Source organism: Coregonus clupeaformis, chromosome 9 (genome assembly GCF_020615455.1).
Source record: "Coregonus clupeaformis isolate EN_2021a chromosome 9, ASM2061545v1, whole genome shotgun sequence".
Classification (NCBI taxonomy): Eukaryota; Metazoa; Chordata; class Actinopteri; order Salmoniformes; family Salmonidae; genus Coregonus; species Coregonus clupeaformis.
This window is the reverse complement of record NC_059200.1, coordinates 18,850,222-18,874,462: the sequence shown is the minus strand read 5'-3', so window position 1 is coordinate 18,874,462 and position 24,241 is coordinate 18,850,222. Positions and strand designations below refer to the sequence as shown.

The 24,241-nt window shown below is 43.6% G+C and overlaps 1 protein-coding gene across 2 annotated transcripts in view; it reads right to left on the bottom strand.

The window, feature by feature from the left end:
- LOC121573424 (SHC-transforming protein 3) overlaps positions 1 to 23,916 on the bottom strand; it is a 29,835-nt gene extending 5,919 nt beyond the window's left edge. Inside the window, exons 1-11 of one of the 2 annotated variants that reach the window (XM_041885392.2) lie at positions 23,325 to 23,916; positions 21,065 to 22,523; positions 12,004 to 12,074; positions 9,214 to 9,277; positions 7,098 to 7,217; positions 6,907 to 6,972; positions 6,663 to 6,714; positions 6,272 to 6,401; positions 5,794 to 5,935; positions 4,608 to 4,713; positions 1,850 to 2,047 (exon numbers count right to left, since the gene is read on the bottom strand). In XM_041885392.2, coding sequence (XP_041741326.1) covers positions 1,850 to 2,047; positions 4,608 to 4,713; positions 5,794 to 5,935; positions 6,272 to 6,401; positions 6,663 to 6,714; positions 6,907 to 6,972; positions 7,098 to 7,217; positions 9,214 to 9,277; positions 12,004 to 12,074; positions 21,065 to 21,814 — 1,699 coding nt within the window. In that variant the 5' untranslated portion in view covers positions 21,815 to 22,523; positions 23,325 to 23,916. Of the gene's footprint in view, positions 1 to 1,849; positions 2,048 to 4,607; positions 4,714 to 5,793; positions 5,936 to 6,271; positions 6,402 to 6,662; positions 6,715 to 6,906; positions 6,973 to 7,097; positions 7,218 to 9,213; positions 9,278 to 12,003; positions 12,075 to 21,064 lie in introns of both variants that reach the window. The other variant, XM_041885393.2, reaches the window with a different exon arrangement.
- Positions 23,917 to 24,241: the final 325 nt, after the last annotated feature.

Genomic DNA, 24,241 nt, shown 5'->3' with positions numbered 1-24,241 from the left:
ACAAGCAATACATAATCATGAATAACCTAACTATCAGTGGAGGCTCCACAGAGGAGGAAGGGGAGGGCCAACCTCTTCAGTAAATTTCATTTTTTTTTTAAATTGTGAAACATTAAAAAAGTTATCCTTTTTAGATAAAACTATACTAAATATATCCACGTCACCAAATAATTGATTAAAACACACTGTTTTGCAATGAAGGTCTACAGTAGCCTCAACAGCACCCTGTAGGGTAGCACCATGGTGTAGCCGGAGGACAGCTAGTTTCCGTCCTCCTCTGGGTACATTGACTTCAATACAAAACCTAGGAGGCTCGTGGTTCTCACCCCCTTCCATAGACTTAAACAGTAATTATGACAACTTCCGGAAGACATCCTCCGACCTATCAGAGCTCTTGCAGCATGAACTGACATGTTGTCCACCCAATCAAAGGATCAGAGAATTAATCTAGTATGAAGCATAAGCTACAGCTAGCTAGCACTGCAGTGCATACATTTTGGTGAGTGGTTGACTCAAAGGGGATAAACATACCTGAATGTGTCCAATAGAAAGTCTTGTTTGCAACTGTTGGACTAATGATTACACACTAGATCAGCTAGATGCAGGCAAGAGTGTGCAAGGCGGTATTGAATGTGTCAATGTCTGTCACCTTGATTACTCAAATGTCTCTCTACCTGTGCACCTACGTTGTAGAATTTCATTCATAGGCTAGGTTGTGTCAAACTCATGATGGGTATAGGGAACAGTTGAGTATAATGTAGTAGCATAAACCTATCAATGTTACATTGAGCTGGGTGAATGGAACATGAAGGTCAGTCATCCAATATTCTGTAGAAATAAGGCCATGCTCATAAAAAATGTAATAATAATACTAATGTTTCCTGATCTTTCTTATATCTCCCAGACACTTCAGAACAAACATCTTTTTTTTTGGGGGGGGGGACTATGTGTTGTTCCATGTAGTGAATCTGTTATTAAATGAATTTGAATAAGCTAATAGCAGTAAGGCCAAATAAACATTTTCATCAAATAATTTTGGAATATATTTTTTTGATACTTCAAGGGAGTCTTAAAATTCAAAATCAAATAGCAAAATGATCCTTGGTATGATCTTAAAACAATTCCATACAGCTTAGTGTTACCAATTAGTGGTACGTTTTGTCTTATACAGATTCAATAGGAATAATGCTAGTGTTATACTAACTGTAAGTCGCTCTGGATAAGAGCGTCTGCTAAATGACTAAAATGTAAATGAAAAATTAGCATAAACATTTTAGCAGTGAGTTTCTTATTTTTATAAGTATGTTCAGCCGGTCCTAAATCGCTCCCTATCCATCCCCCTTGTTCTCTTACCCCTCTATGTTAGCATGTCTAAGCAGTGTAGTGGTAAAGCTTCCACCTTCAGATCTGCAAACATTGAAGGGTTAGGGCCAAGGGAAGGGGTAGAAATCGTATTCGGACCGGATCATTGGATAGGATTATGCTAGTGTTAATAGTAATTAGTGGTTAGCAGTTAGTTTCTTCTTCTTGTAGATGTTGAATGGGAATATGCTAGTGCTATTAGCAATTAGCGGTTAGTTTCTTCTTCTCATAGATGTTTAATAGGAATATGCTAGAGTTATTAACATTAGCCATGTTAGTTGTTCTTACTCATGTCAAACAGGTATTTCGCTACTGCTGCTGCTCCCTCTGCCATACGATAATGTGCTTACAGACAGTCTCTCTCTCTCTCTCTCTCTCTCTCTCTCTCTCTCTCTCTCTCTCTCTCTCTCTCTCTCTCTCTCTCTCTCTCTCTCTCTCTCTCTCTCTCTCTCGTTAGCAATAAGCAGTTAGAAGTAGGTCTACTTACTCATGTCAAACAGGTCTTTCCTGGGACTTTCTTTGGCTGCTGTACCCGCTGCCCCTTCTGCTGCCATGCTGTCCTGTTCAGCCTGCAGCGCTGCCAGAACCTGGGCGTCGATCTGCTGTGTGTTGACGTAAGTAGGCACATCCCCCGTTTTTGGTACTGTACTCTTCCCCTCTGGCAGACTGTAGATATCACATGATCCTAGACATCAAAGCAAAAGGAAAAAGGAAAAAGCAAGAAAGACTCATTTATATTTTCTGTAATCTGAAAAGAAAATAGACAATAAAGAGTCTTTCTCTTCTTACCTGGGGGGGTTATGAGAGAAACGAGGGATGCGCATTTTTCTCTTTCAAGACGATTAGATATGTATCTAGATACATGGGCTCTTATACCATACAGGAACAGTACATATCTAGATACAATGGTTCTGATACCATACAGGAATGATACGTATCTAGATACATGGGCTCCGATATGATACAGGAACGATACGTTTTAGTTTCGGTGCGATTCGGTTTGATTAGAGTAACAAAGCGATTTGGTTCGATGCGAAACGATTCAATGCACGCATTTATTGCATAAATACATTAATTTTCCATTTTAAATTCATATCTGCTGCTGATGGAGCTCATGAGCTGGATCTGTCTGAGCGGACTTGTGTGTGTGTGTGTGTGTGTGTGTGTCAAGGTTTCCGTTAGCTGGTAATAGCCAGCTTTTGGACGATAAAAAAAATAGAAAAGCCGATATGTATAAAATTGCCGCTGGCCAATTGTCCAGGAGAAGAAGAAGAAATCCCATTGTGAAATAATGTTTTTAGCCTCTTCATTGATGGAAACACCAGTCGATGGAAATACATTTGATTGGTCATGCTTCAAATCAAATCAAATCAAATTGTATTGGTCACATACACATGTTTAGCAGATGTAGGCCCCGTGTAGCTCAGTTGGTAGAGCATGGCGTTTGCAACGCCAGGGTTGTGGGTTCGATTCCCACGGGGGGCAGTATGAAAAATGTAAGCACTCACTAACTGTAAGTCTCTCTGGATAAGAGCGTCTGCTAAATGACGTAAATGTTATTGCGGGTGTAGTGAAATGCTTGTGTTTCTAGCTCCAACAGTGCAGTAGTATCTAACAACATCAGTCTATAATTTAGTGTAATTAAATTGCCGCGTGTCTACAGTATATTCGTTATAATAATAATAATAATAATAATCGTATCTTATTTATGTTTATATTCGTTATGTATCTTATTTATCACACGCGTACAGCACACAGATACAGAGTCTTTGAGTGGAAAATCTGTCAGATGGCGCGAGAGCTGCTGCTGCAGCATCTCAAACAGGAAATGCATAGTCAACGGAAGGCAGGCCACGTCGCTGCATTTTGAAAACATATACTTAATTGTTTGAAACCTGAAAGTTTTACTACATATTATGAGGCATGTCTTACCTTGCTTCAGAGTAGCCTAGCCAAAATCAGACCATATCTGTGGAGGCAATTATTTTATATAAACTTTCTTTTTTTAATCATATTTGTTCTGTGTACTTGAGCTTGTGTCCTGAAAAGTGACTACACCTCAGCAATTTATAACAATTTTTTACCAGAAAGGTGAGATTTTATTCAGCATTACTAGTTATTGTTTATGGCTCTCTCATAATTAATTAAATTTGGGGGATTACGTAGATTACATTTTAGATTCAAATCAAATCAAACGTTACTTATACAGCACATTTCAGACATGGAAAGCAACAGAAAGTACTTCACGGGAAAAAACGAATAAAAACAATGAAAAAACCCTGAAATATTTGCTACACAACAAACGTAAGAGGATAAAAAACAAAAGAATAACAATAACAACTGAACGACTAAAAAGCCCCCTGAGGAAAAACAAAGCTAAAAAGGTGTGTTTTAAGATCTTTTAAATATGTCCACTGTTTAGGACCCCCCTCAGGTTCTCTGGCAGGCTATTCCAGAGGCTAGGGGCATAATAACTAAAGGCTGCCTCTCCATGCCTCTTGGTCCTAGGTTTTGGGATAGTTAAAAGGCCAGTGCCAGAGGACCTGAGGGACCTACTGGGTACATAGCTTAAAAGCATGTCTGACATGTATTGGGGTGCACAATCATATCATTATTTAAAAACCAATAGAAGAATCTTAAAATGAATTCTAAAACTCACAGGCAGCCAGTGCAGAGACCTTCAAACCGGTGTAATGTGTGCTCTCCGTCTGGTCTTGGTCAGTACCCGTGCTGCAGCACTCTGTATGTTTTGCAGTTGACCAATGGCTTTCTTGGGTAGACCAGACAGGAGAGCATTACGGTAGTCAAGCCTGCTTGTAATAACGGCATGGATGAGTCTCTCTGTATCAGCCTGAGAGAGAAATAGCCACACCTTGGCAATGTTCCTCAGGTGGTAAAAAGCTATTTTGGTCACATTCCTAAGATTACTTTTAGTTACATTTAACTGGTTAAACATTTGAACCGGGACCGATGCGCATTGGTCAATGTTTACATCCCTAGTAGAAACAATATAAGATCTAAACATTGTGAACTAACATACAGTAGCTATGGGTGAGAGAGAGAGACGGCGAGATGAAGAGAGAGAGAGAGAGAGAGAGAGAGAGAGACAGAAAGAGAGACAGAGAGCGCCAGAGAGAGAGAGAGAGAGAGACAGCGATATACAAACAGAGAGAGGGATCGTGAGAGATCCAGAAAGGTATCCAAAGAGAGAAAGAGAGACCAGAGACAGACAGATCCTCTTTTACCCTGTTGGACGAGTATCCCAGTAGGCCTCCTGTCCGCTCCCCAGATCTCCCCACAGTGTCTACCCTGGTAGTAAGTCTGGTCCACCCCAGCCCCTGGGGCCTGCTGCTTGAGAGACAGACACAGGAACAACAACAGAATGAGTCACAGAAAAATAAAGATAAAAAACACCAACTCTTCTGCAAGGTCTGTCATCCGTCCTTCCCCTGCCTGCAGCATCCATCTCATTCATGATTGGGAAGCAAATCAAATCCCAGAGGCTAACAGGATGTATTTCTAGCCCGTGGTGATGCATGTAGGCCCTGGGTGCCTACATACGGAAGAGGTAGGATGAGGTAGGATGGATAAGGTAGGATGGATAAGGTAGGATGGATGAGGTAGTATGGATGACGTAGAATGGATGAGGTAGGTGTGGGTGAGGTAGAATGGATGAGGTAAGTGAGGATGAGGTAGGATGGATGAGGTAGGATGGATGAGGTAGGATGGTTGAGGTAGAATGGATGAGGTAGGATGGATGAGGTAGGATGGATGAGGTAAGTGAGGATGAGGTAGGATGGATGAGGTAGAATGGATGAGGTAGGATGGATGAGGTAAGTGAGGATGAGGTAGGATGGATGATGTAGTATGGATGAGGTAGAATGGATGAGGTAAGTGAGGATGAGGTAGGATGGATGAGGTAAGTGAGGATGAGGTAGGATGGATGAGATAGGTGTGGATGAGGTAGGATGGATGAGGTAAGTGTGGAATGGACATCCTGGGAAGTGTATTTGTAACTGGTGATGACGTACGTACACCTCATGTTGATTTGTGGTACTGTGTGGCTCAGTTGGTAAGAGTGCAACGCCAAGATAGTGGGTTCATGTCCCGCAGTGATCACATACACATAAAATGTATGTACTCAGAACTGTGTTGAACTCTTTGGATTAAAGCATCTTCCAAGTGGCATATATTATTATAGCTAGGTGGATGGTGAGGTAGGTGGTTGAGGTACGTGTGAGGTGTGACCAGGCGTTCTGTACCTCAGTCTGCTTGGTCCGGCCTAGCCTGGTATTTATCAAACCCTATATCTTACTATATTATGATATTATTACAGGGAGGTGGATGACGTTTTTTGTTGAGATAACTGTAGCGCACTGTACTGGCTGTTGTAGGCACTGCATGTGGTGAGATGTGGCGAGGGTGCTGTACCTCAGTCTGGCTGCTCTGGCCTAGCCGGGTGTCTATGAAACCTCCAGGTGGTGGCATCTTGCCGGGGATGTTGTTGTAGTATGGATGTTCAGCAGGCTCCTCCTCCTCCTCCGTCCAGACTGACTCATCCATATTCAGAACCCTGTCATCGCACAGAGGGTCGATCAGCAGTGAAACACGTCTCACTAGAAAGCAGTATTAATATGTGCATCGTGAAGCTCTTCCTGCCGACATTACAGCATATGTCCAGCAGGGCGGATGGTAAGGACATAGTCAAATCATAATAACACAGTAAAAACCTTCTTGACTTGTTTGTTTCTTTGGAATTCATAGAAACAAGTACCACTTGCTAGTACCGAAAAGCAGCAACCTAGTGAATATCCATGGAAACCAGTGCTTTCACAAACTCATTTTGCTCTAAAGAAAACATATGAAATAATGTCATAGTATGGTCGCCTATGATGGCAGACGGACTCACCTGTCGTGTACAGAGGTCATCTTGCTGGAGGGACACTGGAGGTACTGCTGGAAGCGGAGGTCAAAGGCCTGGCCGATGGTGCTGATCACATCCTGGGCCAGACCATCAGAACACTCCAGAATATGACACGCTAGGAGAGGAGGTGCAGAGGTCAACTACCAGCAGGAGAAAGGTGAAGAAGAAGAAGAAGAAGAAGAAGAAGAAGAAGAAGAAGAAGAAGAAGAAGAAGAAGAAGAAGAAGAAGAAGAAGAAGAAGAAGAAGAAGAAGAAGAAGAAGAAGAAGAAGAAGAAGAAGAAGAAGAAGAAGAAGAAGAAGAAGAAGAAGAAGAAGAAGAAGAAGAAGAAGAAGAAGAAGAAGAAGAAGAAGAAGAGAAATACAGGTAGAGCCTACCTCTTCGGTTGACAGGATCTTTCGCTACATAGGCAACATAATCAGTCGTGTCCTGGACCAAGGAAAGGGAAAATAGTCAACGGTGAACAGAGTCATCAAAGGAAAAGCAAACCAAGAAGACATTTATACACTGAAATCTACAGCAGTCCTAAGGAGAGTCCACATATGAATGTATAGATGTGTTAATACATTGGGTTGACATGAGTGATACACAAAATAAACCGATATAAAAAATGGTTCTTACTGGATCACTCACTGGATCTCCGCCCGATGCAAAGGAAATGGACTGCATATGATGATTGGCTATGATCTGGTAGAATAATAAAGACATATTGATCAGGACACCAAATAGTACAGTAGTCTAACTGTTCTTGACATCTCTTACAGAAATATATTTTCTTAACAAAAGGAACTTTACATGGTTTCTAAACGGACCTGTTTGGAGTCTGGGGTCATCAGGTTGAGGCTACTGGTGGAGATATTCAAGTTGATGCTCATCCCAGCAAACTGGAGGTTCCTCTTCCCCAGGATACTGGACAGGGCTTTAGATGGAGGCTTGGGGGAGAGAAGAGAGGCAGGTAGGAGATGAGTTGTACATCATGCACAAATACAGGAATAATAATAATAATAATACATTTTATTTGTAACACCCATTTTATTCGAAAACCCAAAGTGCCAGTACACTGAAGCAGCAGCTATACTATGATAGTCTACAGTTTAACGACATCAGATCGTTATATTATTCTATTCTCCCAGGCAGAGCCAATTGGGCAATGTGTTAGACACAGATATACACTGGAAAGGCTAGCATGGTATGCAATCTGAATATTGCTCTGATTCATTTTATTGTAAGAGGACACGAGCTCCTTCCAGGCCCATAGCTAGCTAACATGGCTCCCCATCTCCAGCTCAAACACATAGCCTGGATCCACACAGTAACGCACCACACACACCCCACACTACGAGGACACAGACACATAGCATGGATCAACACCCCACACTATGAGGAGACAGACATATAGCATGGATCAACACCCCACACTACGAGGACACAGACACATAGCATGGATCAACACCCCACACTACGAGGACACAGACACATAGCATGGATCAACACCCCACACTACGAGGACACAGACACATAGCATGGATCAACACCCCACACTACGAGGACACAGACACATAGCATGGATCAACACCCCACACTATGAGGAGACAGACATATAGCATGGATCAACACCCCACACTACGAGGACACAGACACATAGCATGGATCAACACCCCACACTACGAGGACACAGACATATAGCATGGATCAACACCCCACACTACGAGGACACAGACACATAGCATGGATCAACACCCCACACTACGAGGAGACAGACATATAGCATGGATCAATACCCCACACTACGAGGACACAGACATATAGCATGGATCAATACCCCACACTACGAGGAGACAGACATATAGCATGGATCAATACCCCACACTACGAGGACACGGACACATAGCATGGATCAACACCCCACACTACGAGGACACAGACACATAGCATGGATCAACACCCCACACTACGAGGACACAGACACATAGCATGGATCAACACCCCACACTATGAGGACACAGAAACATAGCATGGATCAACACCCCACACTATGAGGACACAGACACATAGCATGGATCAACACCCCACACTACGAGGACACAGACACATAGCATGGATCAACACCCCACACTACGAGGACACAGACACATAGCATGGATCAACACCCCACACTACGAGGACACAGACACATAGCATGGATCAACACCCCACACTACGAGGAGACAGACACATAGCATGGATCAACACCCCACACTACGAGGACACAGACACATAGCATGGATCAACACCCCACACTACGAGGACACAGACACATAGCATGGATCAACACCCCACACTACGAGGAGACAGACACATAGCATGGATCAACACCCCACACTACGAGGACACAGACACATAGCATGGATCAACACCCCACACTATGAGGACACAGACACATAGCATGGATCAACACCCCACACTATGAGGACACAGACACATAGCATGGATCAACACCCCACACTACGAGGAGACAGACACATAGCATGGCTCCCCATCTCTATCTCAGCCTCCTGATTAGTGATATTCTGTACTACATGAGTCACTGAGCAGAGCTGACCATAGCTGAGCCCTCACTGTGCATTGTGGGCTGGATCTATGCCCACGCAATCAGAGAACACGGTCCCATCTCTCTCTCTCTCTCTCTCTCTCTCTCTCTCTCTCTCTCTCTCTCTCTCTCTCTCTCTCTCTCTCTCTCTCTCTCTCAATTCAATTTAAGGGCTATATTGGCATGGGAAAAGTATGTTAACATTGCCAAAGCAAGTGAAGTAGATAGTAAACAAAAGTGAAATAAACAATAAATATTAACAGTAAACATTACACTCAGAAGTCTCTCTCTCTCTCTCTCCCGCTCTCTCTTTCCCTCCCTCTCTCCCTGCCCAGATATGGGGAGTAGGTTAGGGGTACCTTTCTCTTCCGCAGTGCTCCTTTGGCCCCCGGGACCGCCTCACACACCAAACTGATGGCCTCTCTGGTGGTAGAGAGATAGAAGGACAAGGACAGGATGGTGACTCTTCCATGCCACAGAAAATAGAGCCTGTTAACAATGGGTAAGCTTAGCGATCAGTAGTCTTATAGATGCAGGAGAAATATGTCTATGGATTCTGGAGTAGATAGCGGAACCCAATGACAGGATGGACAGAAAATACAGCCGGTTAACAAAGGGTAGCATTTGACATTTTAGTCCTTTAGCAGACACTCTTATCAAGAGCGACTTACAGGAGCAATGAGGGTTAAGTGCCTTGCTCAAGGGCACGTCGACAGATTTCGGTTACTGGACCAACACTTTTAACCACTAGGCTACCTGCAGGTAGGGGAAAGATAAATATGTGTTTGAATCCTGGCCCTCTGTTATAAGACAGCTTCATCCTAGATTCTAGACTGGTATGATGACAATGCGCCTAATAATGGCTTCCTTCCAGAAGGACAACCATCTCTGCAGCACTCCACCAATCAGGCCTTTATGGTAGTGTCCAGACGGAAGCCACTCCTCAGTAAAAGGCACATGACAGCCCGCTTGGAGTAATCCAAGAAGCAACAGAAGAACAGTGTTATGCTACAGTACATTTATAGCAGTAGCTTTCTCTCTCTCTCTCTCTCTCTCTCTCTCTCTCTCTCTCTCTCTCTCTCTCTCTCTCTCTCTCTCTCTCTCTCTCTCTCTCTCTCTCTCTCTCTCTCTCTCTCTCTCTCTCTCTCTCTCCCTCTCTCCATCTCGCCCTCTCTTCAATGGATAGTGCAATATCATGTGGCCCTTGCCTTGCACTAATGTGAACGCTGCTGCCGACTCCTAGCCTGGTTAAACCAGACTGAATGCTAGGCGCACAATGATGAGTGGCTCTGAGCACAGCTTTCAGTCTGGTTTAAACCAGCTAGCTGACTCCATGAAGTCAAGCAGAAAACTGAACGTGACACAGACATGCCATATTCACAGTACAGGCTCCACGTCTCTCACAGTCACAGCTCTACTGGCAACCATAGCCTTGTTATTCAATAAAGAACCATAGAAAATACAGGCTTCTTCTAATGTATCTATTTTGTTGTGGACAATGGGGATTAATCTAATAAATAAACGGGGGCAGTCAGGTGAGTATAAGAGGTAAGTATACAGTGCATTCGGAAAGTATTCAGACAGCTTTACTTTTTCCACATTTTGTTATGTTACAGCCTTATTCTAAAATTGATTAAATCGTTTTTTTCCCCTCATCAATCTACACACAATACCCAATAATGACAAAGCGAAAAAACAGGTTTTTAGATTTCTTAGCAAATGTATTAACAATAAAAAAAGAAATACCTTATTTACATACGCATTCAAACCCTTTGCTATGAGACTCGAAATTGAGCTCAGGTGCATCCTGTTTCCATTAATCATCTTGAGATGTTTCTACAACTTGATTGGAGTCCACCTGTGGTAAATTCAATTGATTGGACACGATTTGGAAAGGCATACACCTGTCTATATAAGGTCCCACAGTTGACAGTGCATGTTAGAGCAAAAACCAAACCACGAGGTTGAAGGAATTGTCCGTAGAGCGTAGAGACAGGATTGTGTCGAGGCACAGATCTGGGGAAGGGTACCAAAAACATTCTGCAGCATTGAAGGTCCCCAAGAACACAGTGGCCTCCATCATTCTTAAATGGAAGAAGTTTGGAACCAAGACTCTTCCTAGAGCTGGCCAAACTGAGCAATAGGGGGAGAAGGACCTTGGTCAGGGAGGTGACCAAGAACCCGATGGTCACTCTGACAGAGCTCCAGAGTTCCTCTGTGGAGATGGGAGAACCTTCCAGAAGGACAACCATCTCTGCAGCACTCCACCAATCAGGCCTTTATGGTAGTGTCCAAAAGGAAGCCACTCCTCAGTAAAAGGCACATGACAGCCCGCTTGGAGTTTGCCAAAAGGCCCCTAAAGACTCTCAGACCATGAGAAACAAGAATCTCTGGTCTGATGAAACCAAAATGGAACTCTTTGGCCTGAATGCCAAGTGTCATGTCTGGAGGAAACCTGGCACCTTCCCTATGGTGAAGCATGGTGGTGGCAGCATCATGCTGTGGGGATGTTTTTCAGGAGTGGCTTCGGGACAAGTCTCTGAATGTCCTTGAGTGGCCCAGCCAGAGTCCGGACTTGAACCCGATCGAACATCTCTGGAGAGACCTGAACATATCTGTGCAGCAATGTTCCCCATCCAACCTGACAGAGCTTGAGAGGATCTGCAGAGAAGAATGGGAGAAATTCCCCAAATACAAGTGTGCTAAGCTTGTAGCGTCATACCCAAGACTCTAGGCTGTAATGGCTGCCAAAGGTGCTTCGACAGAGTACTGAGTAAAGGGTCTGAATACTTATGTAAATGTAATATTTCCTTCTTTTTTTTTTACATTTGCAAAAATTTATAAAAACCTGTTTTTGCTTTGTAATTATGGGTTATTGTGTGTAGATTGATGAGGAAAAACGAAACAATTTAATCAATTTTAGAATAAGGCTGTAACGTACCAAAATGTGGAAAAAGTAAAGGGGTCTGAATACTTTCCAAATGTACTGTAAGTAAGTAAGTAAGCCTTGTCTTGGTAAAAGAGGGGTAAAACAGGGGCAAATATGGGTAAAACAAGAGTAAAATAGGGGTAAAATAGATAACATAACACATAATAAATCGCTCTCACAGGGTATCCATTTCCTTCAACAAAATAAATGATTATCTTACCTCGTTATTTGCGATCTTGTGTTGAAATCCAGTGATTTCATCGACCGAAGGACTTCAATGCAACCCAAATACTAGAAGAGAGAAGAGATTCTGTTATTTCATGGATGAATTTTGAGAAGTGAAGCATTTAAATATGTCAAAACAATGTGACTTTAACACCCAGGATATTTGCAATGCTACCTCTTATAATATAAGCAGCCATTGTAGTCCGAGAAAGAGGACCAGGGTCCAGGTAACACAGTTATTTATTCCTGTGCCTCTTCAGTGCAGCAGGCCATTCGTGACCTTCAGCATGATTTTGACTCAATCCAAAAATCACTTACTGATCTTAAATGAGTGTTAAATGCAAATAAAACCAAGTTTATGCTGTTCTCTAGGTCTCGTAATGTTGACCCTGATGACTTGCATATTTGCACTCCAAATGGAGCCCAAATTGAGCAAGTTTCTCACTATTAGTACTTGGATATCTGGATTGATGACAAGTTGTCTTTTGAAACACACATTGAAAACTTGACAAAGAAGCTGAGATCTATGATTAGAAATAAATCCTGCCTCAGTTCCGAAAATAGAAGGAAGATTGTTCAAACAAGACTTCTCCCTGTAATAGACTATGGTGACATTATTTATATGTACATGGCAGCCTCTGTTTTGAAACCATTGGACTCAGTATTCCATTCAGCAATACGTTTTAGGACATCATTGTATTCTTTACAAACATGTGGGATGGACCTTTCTGTCTGTAAGAAGAGAGCTGCACTCTCTTATTTATTTACAAAGTATAAACTTCCTATGTACAGTACTTAGTTGATTAATTTTAGATGTACAAATTACCAAACCCGTTCTCAGGGATGGATAACTCTGGAGATCCATTTGGTCTCCACAGAATTAGGAAAATCTGCTTGCAATTAGATATTCTGGTGCCTTTCAGGCATTTTAAATTATTGATTGGAGACTTTTATGTTACAGAATGTGATTGCTTTTCTTAAATATGTTGAATGTTGTGTATTATGTGTTTTATTATAGTGTGTTTTCTTTGTAATGTATATGTAGGGCTGTTGTGTTTTATTTATGTACTGGGTTTTATTTGTAAACGTATACAGGGCTCTCTTGTAAAATAGTTTTAGCTCAATGTGATAAACATATACAGGACTCTCTGTTTAAATAAAGGTTAATAAATAAATATTCGCAAAGCATCTCAGAGTAGGAGTGCTAATCTAGGATCAGTTTTGCCTTTTTAGATCATAATGAATAATATTATGTGGACAGGGCAGACCTGATCCTGGATCAGCACTCTTACTCTGAGACACTTCATCATACATATCGCATTCATTATGATCTAAAAGGAAAAACTGATCCCAGATCAGCACTCCAGTCTCAGACTCTTTGTGAATCCGGCACCAGAGCTACAGTATAGGAGCAGGCCAGGACAGGTTAGTGTCTGTCTGAGTTATAGGAGCAGGCCAGGGCAGGTTAGTGTCTGTCTGAGTTATAGGAGCAGGCCAGGACAGGTTAGTGTCTGTCTGAGTTATAGGAGCAGGCCAGGGCAGGTTAGTGTCTGTCTGAGTTATAGGAGCAGGCCAGGACAGGTTAGTGTCTGTCTGAGTTATAGGAGCAGGCCAGGCGGGTTAGTGTCTGTCTGAGTTATAGGAGCAGGCCAGGGCAGGTTAGTGTCTGTCTGAGTTATAGGAGCAGGCCAGGGCAGGTTAGTGTCTGTCTGAGTTATAGGAGCAGGCCAGGACAGGTTAGTGTCTGTCTGAGTTATAGGAGCAGGCCAGGGCGGGTTAGTGTCTGTCTGAGTTATAGGAGCAGGCCAGGGCAGGTTAGTGTCTGTCTGAGTTATAGGAGCAGGCCAGGACAGGTTAGTGTCTGTCTGAGTTATAGGAGCAGGCCAGGACAGGTTAGTGTCTGTCTGAGTTATAGGAGCAGGCCAGGACAGGTTAGTGTCTGTCTGAGTTATAGGAGCAGGCCAGGGCGGGTTAGTGTCTGTCTGAGTTATAGGAGCAGGCCAGGGCAGGTTAGTGTCTGTCTGAGTTATAGGAGCAGGCCAGGACAGGTTAGTGTCTGTCTGAGTTATAGGAGCAGGCCAGGGCAGGTTAGTGTCTGTCTGAGTTATAGGAGCAGGCCAGGGCGGGTTAGTGTCTGTCTGAGTTATAGGAGCAGGCCAGGGCAGGTTAGTGTCTGTCTGAGTTATAGGAGCAGGCCAGGGCAGGTTAGTGTCTGTCTGAGTTATAGGAGCAGGCCAGGGCAGGTTAGTGTCTGTCTGAGTTATAGGAGCAGGCCAGGACAGGTTAGTGTCTGTCTTGAGTTATAGGAGCAGGCCAGGGCGGGTTAGTGTCTGTCTGAGTTATAGGAGCAGGCCAGGGCAGGTTAGTGTCTGTCTGAGTTATAGGAGCAGGCCAGGGCAGGTTAGTGTCTGTCTGAGTTATAGGAGCAGGCCAGGACAGGTTAGTGTCTGTCTGAGTTATAGGAGCAGGCCAGGACAGGTTAGTGTCTGTCTGAGTTATAGGAGCAGGCCAGGGCAGGTTAGTGTCTGTCTGAGTTATAGGAGCAGGCCAGGGCAGGTTAGTGTCTGTCTGAGTTATAGGAGCAGGCCAGGGCAGGTTAGTGTCTGTCTGAGTTATAGGAGCAGGCCAGGGCAGGTTAGTGTCTGTCTGAGTTATAGGAGCAGGCCAGGGCAGGTTAGTGTCTGTCTGAGTTATAGGAGCAGGCCAGGGCAGGTTAGTGTCGGTCTGAGTTATAGGAGCAGGCCAGGGCAGGTTAGTGTCTGTCTGAGTTATAGGAGCAGGCCAGGGCAGGTTAGTGTCTGTCTGAGTTATAGGAGCAGGCCAGGACAGGTTAGTGTCTGTCTGAGTTATAGGAGCAGGCCAGGACAGGTTAGTGTCTGTCTGAGTTATAGGAGCAGGCCAGGGCAGGTTAGTGTCTGTCTGAGTTATAGGAGCAGGCCAGGGCAGGTTAGTGTCTGTCTGAGTTATAGGAGCAGGCCAGGGCAGGTTAGTGTCTGTCTGAGTTATAGGAGCAGGCCAGGACAGGTTAGTGTCTGTCTGAGTTATAGGAGCAGGCCAGGGCGGGTTAGTGTCTGTCTGAGTTATAGGAGCAGGCCAGGGCAGGTTAGTGTCTGTCTGAGTTATAGGAGCAGGCCAGGGCAGGTTAGTGTCTGTCTGAGTTATAGGAGCAGGCCAGGACAGGTTAGTGTCTGTCTGAGTTATAGGAGCAGGCCAGGGCAGGTTAGTGTCTGTCTGAGTTATAGGAGCAGGCCAGGGCAGGTTAGTGTCTGTCTGAGTTATAGGAGCAGGCCAGGGCAGGTTAGTGTCTGTCTGAGTTATAGGAGCAGGCCAGGACGGGTTAGTGTCTGTCTGAGTTATAGGAGCAGGCCAGGGCGGGTTAGTGTCTGTCTGAGTTATAGGAGCAGGCCAGGGCAGGTTAGTGTCTGTCTGAGTTATAGGAGCAGGCCAGGGCAGGTTAGTGTCTGTCTGAGTTATAGGAGCAGGCCAGGACAGGTTAGTGTCTGTCTGAGTTATAGGAGCAGGCCAGGACAGGTTAGTGTCTGTCTGAGTTATAGGAGCAGGCCAGGGCAGGTTAGTGTCTGTCTGAGTTATAGGAGCAGGCCAGGACAGGTTAGTGTCTGTCTGAGTTATAGGAGCAGGCCAGGGCAGGTTAGTGTCTGTCTGAGTTATAGGAGCAGGCCAGGGCAGGTTAGTGTCTGTCTGAGTTATAGGAGCAGGCCAGGGCAGGTTAGTGTCTGTCTGAGTTATAGGAGCAGGCCAGGACAGGTTAGTGTCTGTCTGAGTTATAGGAGCAGGCCAGGACAGGTTAGTGTCTGTCTGAGTTATAGGAGCAGGCCAGGACAGGTTAGTGTCTGTCTGAGTTATAGGAGCAGGCCAGGGCAGGTTAGTGTCTGTCTGAGTTATAGGAGCAGGCCAGGACAGGTTAGTGTCTGTCTGAGTTATAGGAGCAGGCCAGGGCAGGTTAGTGTCTGTCTGAGTTATAGGAGCAGGCCAGGACAGGTTAGTGTCTGTCTGAGTTATAGGAGCAGGCCAGGACAGGTTAGTGTCTGTCTGAGTTATAGGAGCAGGCCAGGGCAGGTTAGTGTCTGTCTGAGTTATAGGAGCAGACCAGGACAGGTTAGTGTCTGTCTGAGTTATAGGAGCAGGCCAGGGCAGGTTAGTGTCTGTCTGAGTTATAGGAGCAGGCCAGGGCAGGTTAGTGTCTGTCTGAGTTATAGGAGCAGGCCAGGGCAGGTTAGGGTCTGTCTGAGTTATAGGAGCAGGCCAGGGCAGGTTAGTGTCTGTCTGAGTTATAGGAGCAGGCCAGGGCAAGTTAGTGTATGTCTGAGTTATAGGAGCAGGCCAGGGCAGGTTAGTGTCTGTCTGAGTTATAGGAGCAGGCCAGGACAGGTTAGTGTCTGTCTGAGTTATAGGAGCAGGCCAGGGCAGGTTAGTGTCTGTCTGAGTTATAGGAGCAGGCCAGGGCAGGTTAGTGTCTGTCTGAGTTATAGGAGCAGGCCAGGGCAGGTTAGTGTCTGTCTGAGTTATAGGAGCAGGCCAGGGCGGTTAGTGTCTGTCTGAGTTATAGGAGCAGGCCAGGACAGGTTAGTGTCTGTCTGAGTTATAGGAGCAGGCCAGGACAGGTTAGTGTCTGTCTGAGTTATAGGAGCAGGCCAGGGCAGGTTAGTGTCTGTCTGAGTTATAGGAGCAGGCCAGGACAGGTTAGTGTCTGTCTGAGTTATAGGAGCAGGCCAGGGCGGGTTAGTGTCTGTCTGAGTTATAGGAGCAGGCCAGGGCAGGTTAGTGTCTGTCTGAGTTATAGGAGCAGGCCAGGACAGGTTAGTGTCTGTCTGAGTTATAGGAGCAGGCCAGGACAGGTTAGTGTCTGTCTGAGTTATAGGAGCAGGCCAGGACAGGTTAGTGTCTGTCTGAGTTATAGGAGCAGGCCAGGACAGGTTAGTGTCTGTCTGAGTTATAGGAGCAGGCCAGGACAGGTTAGTGTCTGTCTGAGTTATAGGAGCAGGCCAGGACAGGTTAGTGTCTGTCTGAGTTATAGGAGCAGGCCAGGACAGGTTAGTGTCTGTCTGAGTTATAGGAGCAGGCCAGGACAGGTCTGTAAGCACAGTGACCTACACTATCCAGGGGGCTAATTTCCTCTAACAGAGAGACACCTGTTAGTGCAGTATGATCCAATTAATGTAATTGTCTTCCTATCCCATGCAGTATAACATCCACCCACATACCCTCCTCTCTTCTATCTGACTAATGCCACTGGCAGGGAACATTTTGTCCCTGGAATAAAAAAAGAGTGAAATGAGCTTCTCTCCTCATCTTCACTCAGACAGACTCATAAAGAAGTGGCTCTAAACACAACAAGGCAAAAGGAGGAAATGAATGAAAAACACGTTATAACAATACACAGTGCAGTGTGTTGCCTGGTTTGTTAACCTCTGTAGCCTTTTGGTCAAAGGTAATACAGAATGCTATGGATATTACCTGCACAGAAACTATGATATGTAGAGCTGGAATAGAATAGAATAGAACAGATCTTTATTTATCGATTTACACTGAAATTCTACGTGTTTTTGCTTTCACAGGATCCAAAGTGAGTACCCACAGTTGATCAAGTGAGATGTCTGCCAATGTGTGAGGTTTAGTCCCGTGTAGCTCAGTTGGTAGAGCATGGCGTTTGCAACGCTAGGGTTGTGGGTTCGATTCCCAGGGGGGGGGCCAGTATGAAAAAATAAATAAAACATGTATGCACTCACTAACTGTAAGTCGCTCTGGATAAGCGCGTCTGCTAAATGACTAAAATGTAAATGTAAAATGTTTTCAAACCATAATACATTACCATATAAAGGTGGTGGAAGGTAAATCAACAGTAGAGGGTAGTGAAGTGGTGTCTACAGGCTATGGGACCTGCAGTGTTGCTATACTGTTTAGACGCCATGGTAAATAACAAACTATGTTATTTGAATCATGGAGAGAATGAAAGGGCACAGAGTCCAACCTACTTCAGGCAGTGAGGAGAGAGGAGAAAGAAACTCTAAAATATAGTCTAAATAATATATAGCTAGCCAGGACATATAAATAGCTATAAATATAGCCCAAAATGCAATGGGCCTACAATATTTAAACTACAGGCCCCATTTTTTTAAACTGTGCATTTCCAAAGTACGCATCACTGTTTACCGCATTACTGCACGTATTATACATAACAGAAACAAAGGCAGGTGCAGAGAAATAATCCTATTTTTAATCTTGACACCGAACCATCATTGCATGTTGCAAGCAAAGCAACAACAGAAAGAGAAAGACTGTAATACCAAGAAACGATGAAACTCACCAGAGATACAGTAGCAAATGTAATCAGAACATTTATGCAAGAATAACAAAAATGCAATATCCCACACTATTTACCAATCAAGGCATATCTGGTATATTATAGCCCTACCCACATGGACCCACTGGCTATCCTCACTAGACCACACCTGGACCCACTGGCTATCCTCACTAGACCACACCTGAAGCCTTACATTCACTGTGTTGTAAGCTACAGAAATTGCATTTAATATGTAGCTACACCTTTAGTCAAGAATCAAACACTAACTTGGCCAAAGTGAGAGAAATTAGGAGGATTGCTATGGTTACTGAGAAGTATGAAGAACAGCGCGTTAAAGGATCACTGGGTTCAGTTGCTCGCAAACTGAACTCAAAGTGCAATATCTAATAAATATATATTTTTCATTCTTATTACACATTAATCAACCAAACTGGTCACACACAGTGTACCAGTGTATCACAAGAAATATTTCCGTGTTGCGTCCAGAACACGGTTAGCATAGCTTATGTGTCAGTGACAATACACATGAAAGTCACAATATTGCATCATAATACAGCACACTAGCAACAGAAATGACGACATGATCTACTAGAGTAGTATCAAAACAGACTTCTGTGTCTAGAATGTTCACCACGGCAACATGACTATGTTTAGAATAAGTGTCAGTGAAAACCCCGGCTGTGTGTCAATGCCAATCACTGCTCTGTTAACCTAATGGAGCATGGTGTGTAACCACGACCACATGACATTCATTAAAAGGCCCAAGAGCAGAATAGCACCAATAACTCAATAAACAGGCACAGCAGACAGGGGTCTACGTCCCAAATTGCACCCTATCCCATACATAGTGCTAGGGCTCTGGTCAAAAGTAGTGCACTATATAGGGAATAGGGTGCCATTTGGAACGCAAGAAGACCGGGGGAAAAGTGCATGGGGGAGATGGGGGAGAGACCTATTTCCCTTTCCCCTCTGTGGACACTTTCAATGTATTGATTCAACTGGCTGTGTGTGTCGGTCAAACTAACTCACTCTAACCCCCCTGCTGCCTATTAATGGGCTAACACCCAGACAGGAAATGTGTCATTGGACATGAACATGCCAGATTCAGATATGTCAGACTCTATGGAATTCTGATCATACATCATGTGGTTGCTTCGTGTTCTTTCATCTGACAAACTGTTATGCTGCATCTCTCAAAATCAATTCAAACATAGAAATGAGCAGATATGTATTAATTTAATGTACAGGACAAGGTGTCATATAGGTTCCCAGTGATCATCATTGCTAATTATTGTATTGGAAAGAATCTGCAGATTCTGTTGTGGGTTCAGCATTTTGCTGCCTGTCTGATTCTCTTCCTTGTATCACTAGCTAGAGCTACAGCAGCCTTCAGTCTCCACATATACAGTAAAATACATATACAGTACATATACAGTACATATACAGTACAATATATATACAGTACATATACAGTACAATACATATACAGTACATATACAGTACATATACAGTACAATATATATATACAGTACATATACAGTACAATACATATACAGTACAATACAATACATATACAGTACAGTACAGTACATATAAATTACAGTACATATACAGTACATATACAGTACATATACAATACAGTACATATACAGTACAGTACATATGCACTACATATACAGTACAATACATATACAGTACAAATATACAGTACAGTACATATACAATACATATACATTACAGTACATATACAGTACAATACATATACAGTACAATACAATACATATACATTACAGTACATATGCAGTACATATACAGTACAGTGTATATATACAATACATATACAATACAGTACATATACATTACAATACATATACAATACATATACAATACAGTACAATACATATACATTACAGTACATATACAGTACATAACATATACAGTACAATACATATACAGTACATATACAGTACAGTACATATACAGTACAGTACATATACAGTACATATACAGTACAATACATATACAATACATATACAGCACAGTACATATACATTACAGTACATATACAACACAGTACATATACATTACAGTACATATACAGTACAGTACATATGCAGTACAATACATATACAGTACATATACAGTACAGTACAGTACATATACAGTACATATATAGTACAGTACATATACATTACAGTACATATACAGTACAGTACATATACAGGAAAACATGTTATAACCTAACCAGCGCCAAAACATTTAAAGGCATAAAAGGCTCACACAAGGCAAGGAAGAGAAAATGTAAAAATGAAAGGATGAAGATGAAGCATAAACATAAAACCATAAACACATCGATAAACCTAAAAGCATCCTGACGGTGGAGGTATGTTAGACAGCCTTTTGTTGTGACATCAAAGGGTTTTCTCTGGTTTTATCAATGATGACCTTCTCTTTTTGTCTGAATTATTTAATGATTATTTGCTGGTCTTTCTCTTCACTTGAATCCCTGCTGTTTCTATCTACGCCTACACTAGGGCACGATGATGATCACGATCTGGCGGTTCGTACATTTTCTCCTTTTCAGTCATTGAGGGAAAAGAGAGAATGGGGGAGAGGAGAGAGAACAAGGGAAAAGACGGACGGATGGAGGGAAAGAGAGAGAGAGAGAGAGAGAGAGAGAGAGAGAGAGAGAGAGAGAGAGAGAGAGAGAGAGAAACCAAGAATCAACACCAACCTTTACAATGTACGTCACTCCGGGTCCAGAGATCTTCTCACTGGAATGCAGCCATCCTCTGGAACAGGGTTTATTCACCAGTCCACTGTTACTGTTACCTCCACCACCTCCTCCTCCTCCTCCACTAGGTCCCCAGTCCTCCCCTCCATGTCCATGTCTCTGCCCAGCCTCCCTCTCTTCCAGCCCCAGCCTGCTGCCCTTCTTTCCCCCTGCGCTGCTCATGGTGCCTGGTTCTTGCTGGGAGGAGTGGGAGTGGGAGCAGGGGGGGTGGTGGTGGTGGGGGACACTGGAGGCTGAGCCACAGGAGGAGCCGTTACCGCCACCACTGCTACCACTACCGGAGGCTGCCAACGGCACACTGGAGGCAAGGCCGCTACCACTGGATCCACCGCCGGAGCCCCCACCGGAGCATCCACCGCCTTGCAGCTTGGAGAGGGTCAGGTCCTTGACGTGGGAGGGGAGGCTCTTCATACCCAGCAGGCTGGAGCCTGAGTTGGTGAATTTCAGGTTGGACACCTTGTTGATGAGGGTGCACAGGGTGGTGGCTCCATCGTCTGAGGGGTCGGCGGCGGGGTTGTGGTGGTGGTGGTTCACGCCGCCCTCGGATGGCGCTGCAGGAGGGGTGTACGGGGGCTCGGCGGAGGACGCAGAGGCTGCCGAGACCTTGGGGTTCATGGAGAGGCCGTGTAGATCATCGACAGACGTCACTGACTCATTCCTGAATCTGTTGTATTTGGTACGGTGAAGCATTCCCCTCTTCTCTGCCTCTGCCCCCTCCTCTGCCTTACAAACGCACCGGCAGATGTAACGCCGCCAAGTAAATTATCCTCCTCTCCTTGAACATAGCCAATGCCTTATAGTAACCACAGCAGGCCCTGTACGATGGTTGACTCAATTTTTCTCTGCTGCTGAGGAGGATAGAGAGCTGGGTTACTGCTGCTGAGGAGGATAGAGAGCTGGTTTACTGCTGCTGCTACTGCTGTTGTTGATGCTGAGGCTGAGGTGGCTGTTAGGAAAATCCAACGATGCAATGATCCAATCCGTTGGTAGAATAGAAACGGAAAAGAAGAACACAATCCATGGAAATAGAACATGGAGGAAAGGGGAAAAAAGGTTCCAGAGGCTTCCAGAATGCAGAGAGAGAGATGGATGTGGTAGAGGAGGATATAGTTAAATAGAGCTTCTGCTCTCCTCTCACTGTTGCCTACCGGCTCAAAGCAGAAGCATGACTCACAGATCTGAGGAGACCTTCTCAACAAAAGGCTCACTGAACACTGAAAATCACTTCCTGTTGCAAAAAAAAAAAATCCTCCCACTTACAGCACACTAGAACCAATCAATTCTCAAATTTCCCAGACGGATATTTCCTCTTCACCGCAGGAATGCTTTTCTATTTTATTCTGTGGTACGGTCGGTTGTGGGGAAAAGGGAAAGAGAATTACGAAGACAAAAATATATCCTGATGATAAAAGATAATAAAATCATTATCAACTTGTCTCCTTTCATACTCCCTTCTCTCATTATCTGGTTAAAACATACTCCCTTCTCTCATTATCTGGTTAAAACATACTCCCTTCTCTCATTATCTGGTTAAAACATACTCCCTTCTCTCATTATCTGGTTAAAACATACTCCCTTCTCTCATTATCTGGTTAAAACATACTCCCTTCTCTCATTATCTGGTTAAAACATACTCCTCTACAGACTGGGATTAAAAGAGGTTATGTTCCTGTGAAGGGGGAAATCTAAGCAATTGATGCTGAATATAGCCTACTGATGACAAATAAATAGGAAACAATGAAAAATAACATTCATGTGAGTGATAGGCATGCTGCTGGCAATGAGTCTAGTCCCTGTCTACAGTACTTCAGAAGAAGAGGACAATCTTACTGGTATCTGTATTTGCAACAAAATGTACAAATTGAATGTCACAACATACTGTTCTCATTGGAGCGTACAAAACATGCAATGACACAGACACATCAATACATATCTTCTATAACATCATAAAAGGTAAAGATTATATTCTACCGTGATGATGACACATGCATGAGATGGAGAAAGATAGCCCCTAATCGTGTATAAAAAAATATCTAAATAACACATCTATATGTTTAAATGCATCAGTACACGTCATGATAATCTATCGTTCAAAAATATTGAACAATGTAGAATAGATGTTTTCCTTCCTCTGTTGAATGTGCATTATCACTATTCAATTAACATACTGAGACAAAGGATCAGTAAAATAATACTTCACCTCTCTGGATAACAACCTGCCTGTCCTGAATTATCTCAGTGAATAATGAATAAACAGAATAAAAACACGTTTTCACATTAAACCGATAACACTGACTCAGCGCAGAACAGAAACACAAGAAGACAGGCTCGTCCGAACAGCAAGGCATCAATAGAGCAGCAGTCTAGATAAGCAGTCTTTCTACATGAAGCCAAAAACCATTCATGTAAAATGTCCACAGGAGCGACACAACCAAGAAGACTGACAGTCATTCATAAGCTTCCTCGCTCTCTCTCATCCTGCTGCTGCAGATTTCGCACTGCACTGCAGTCCCTCCCAACATCTCTCTCTCTCTCTCTCTCTCTCTCTTTCTCTCTCTCTCTCTCTCGCCTTCCTGCCTGGCAAATACAGAAAAAAAAAGGAAGCACGTTTCTCGTCAGAAACAAAAGCAAATAAAAACGAAGGAGGGATGAAAGAAGAGAGGAAAAGAAGAGAAAGAGGAAACGATGAAGGAAGGCAAATATTGTTTAGTCTTTATGTGAATGAAATAGCTAGGCTCGCATACCAATGTTTCTGTGAATGGAGCAAGGCCTTTCTATCTCTCTTTCTCTCTCTGCAAGGAAGGCGGTCCCTTGGGATGGAATGGTCTTATCCAATAAGAGACGAGCTGGATGACTCATTCAGGGTAGGCTTGCAGAATAGTGGAAGAATCCATTCTGAACGCAGGTGCCGATTCTTCCGGTTTTAATAATGCTTTAAAAATGTAATTTGAACAGTGAGGTATGTTATAATTTAGTTGTAAATATTGATATACATTGTGCAATACTAATTTTGAATAACATGAAAGGACATTTGAAATATTAATTTTAACAAAGGAAAATGTAACCCCCCCTCTTTTGAGATGATTTGTCTCTGGCTATTTTTCTACATTCATATGA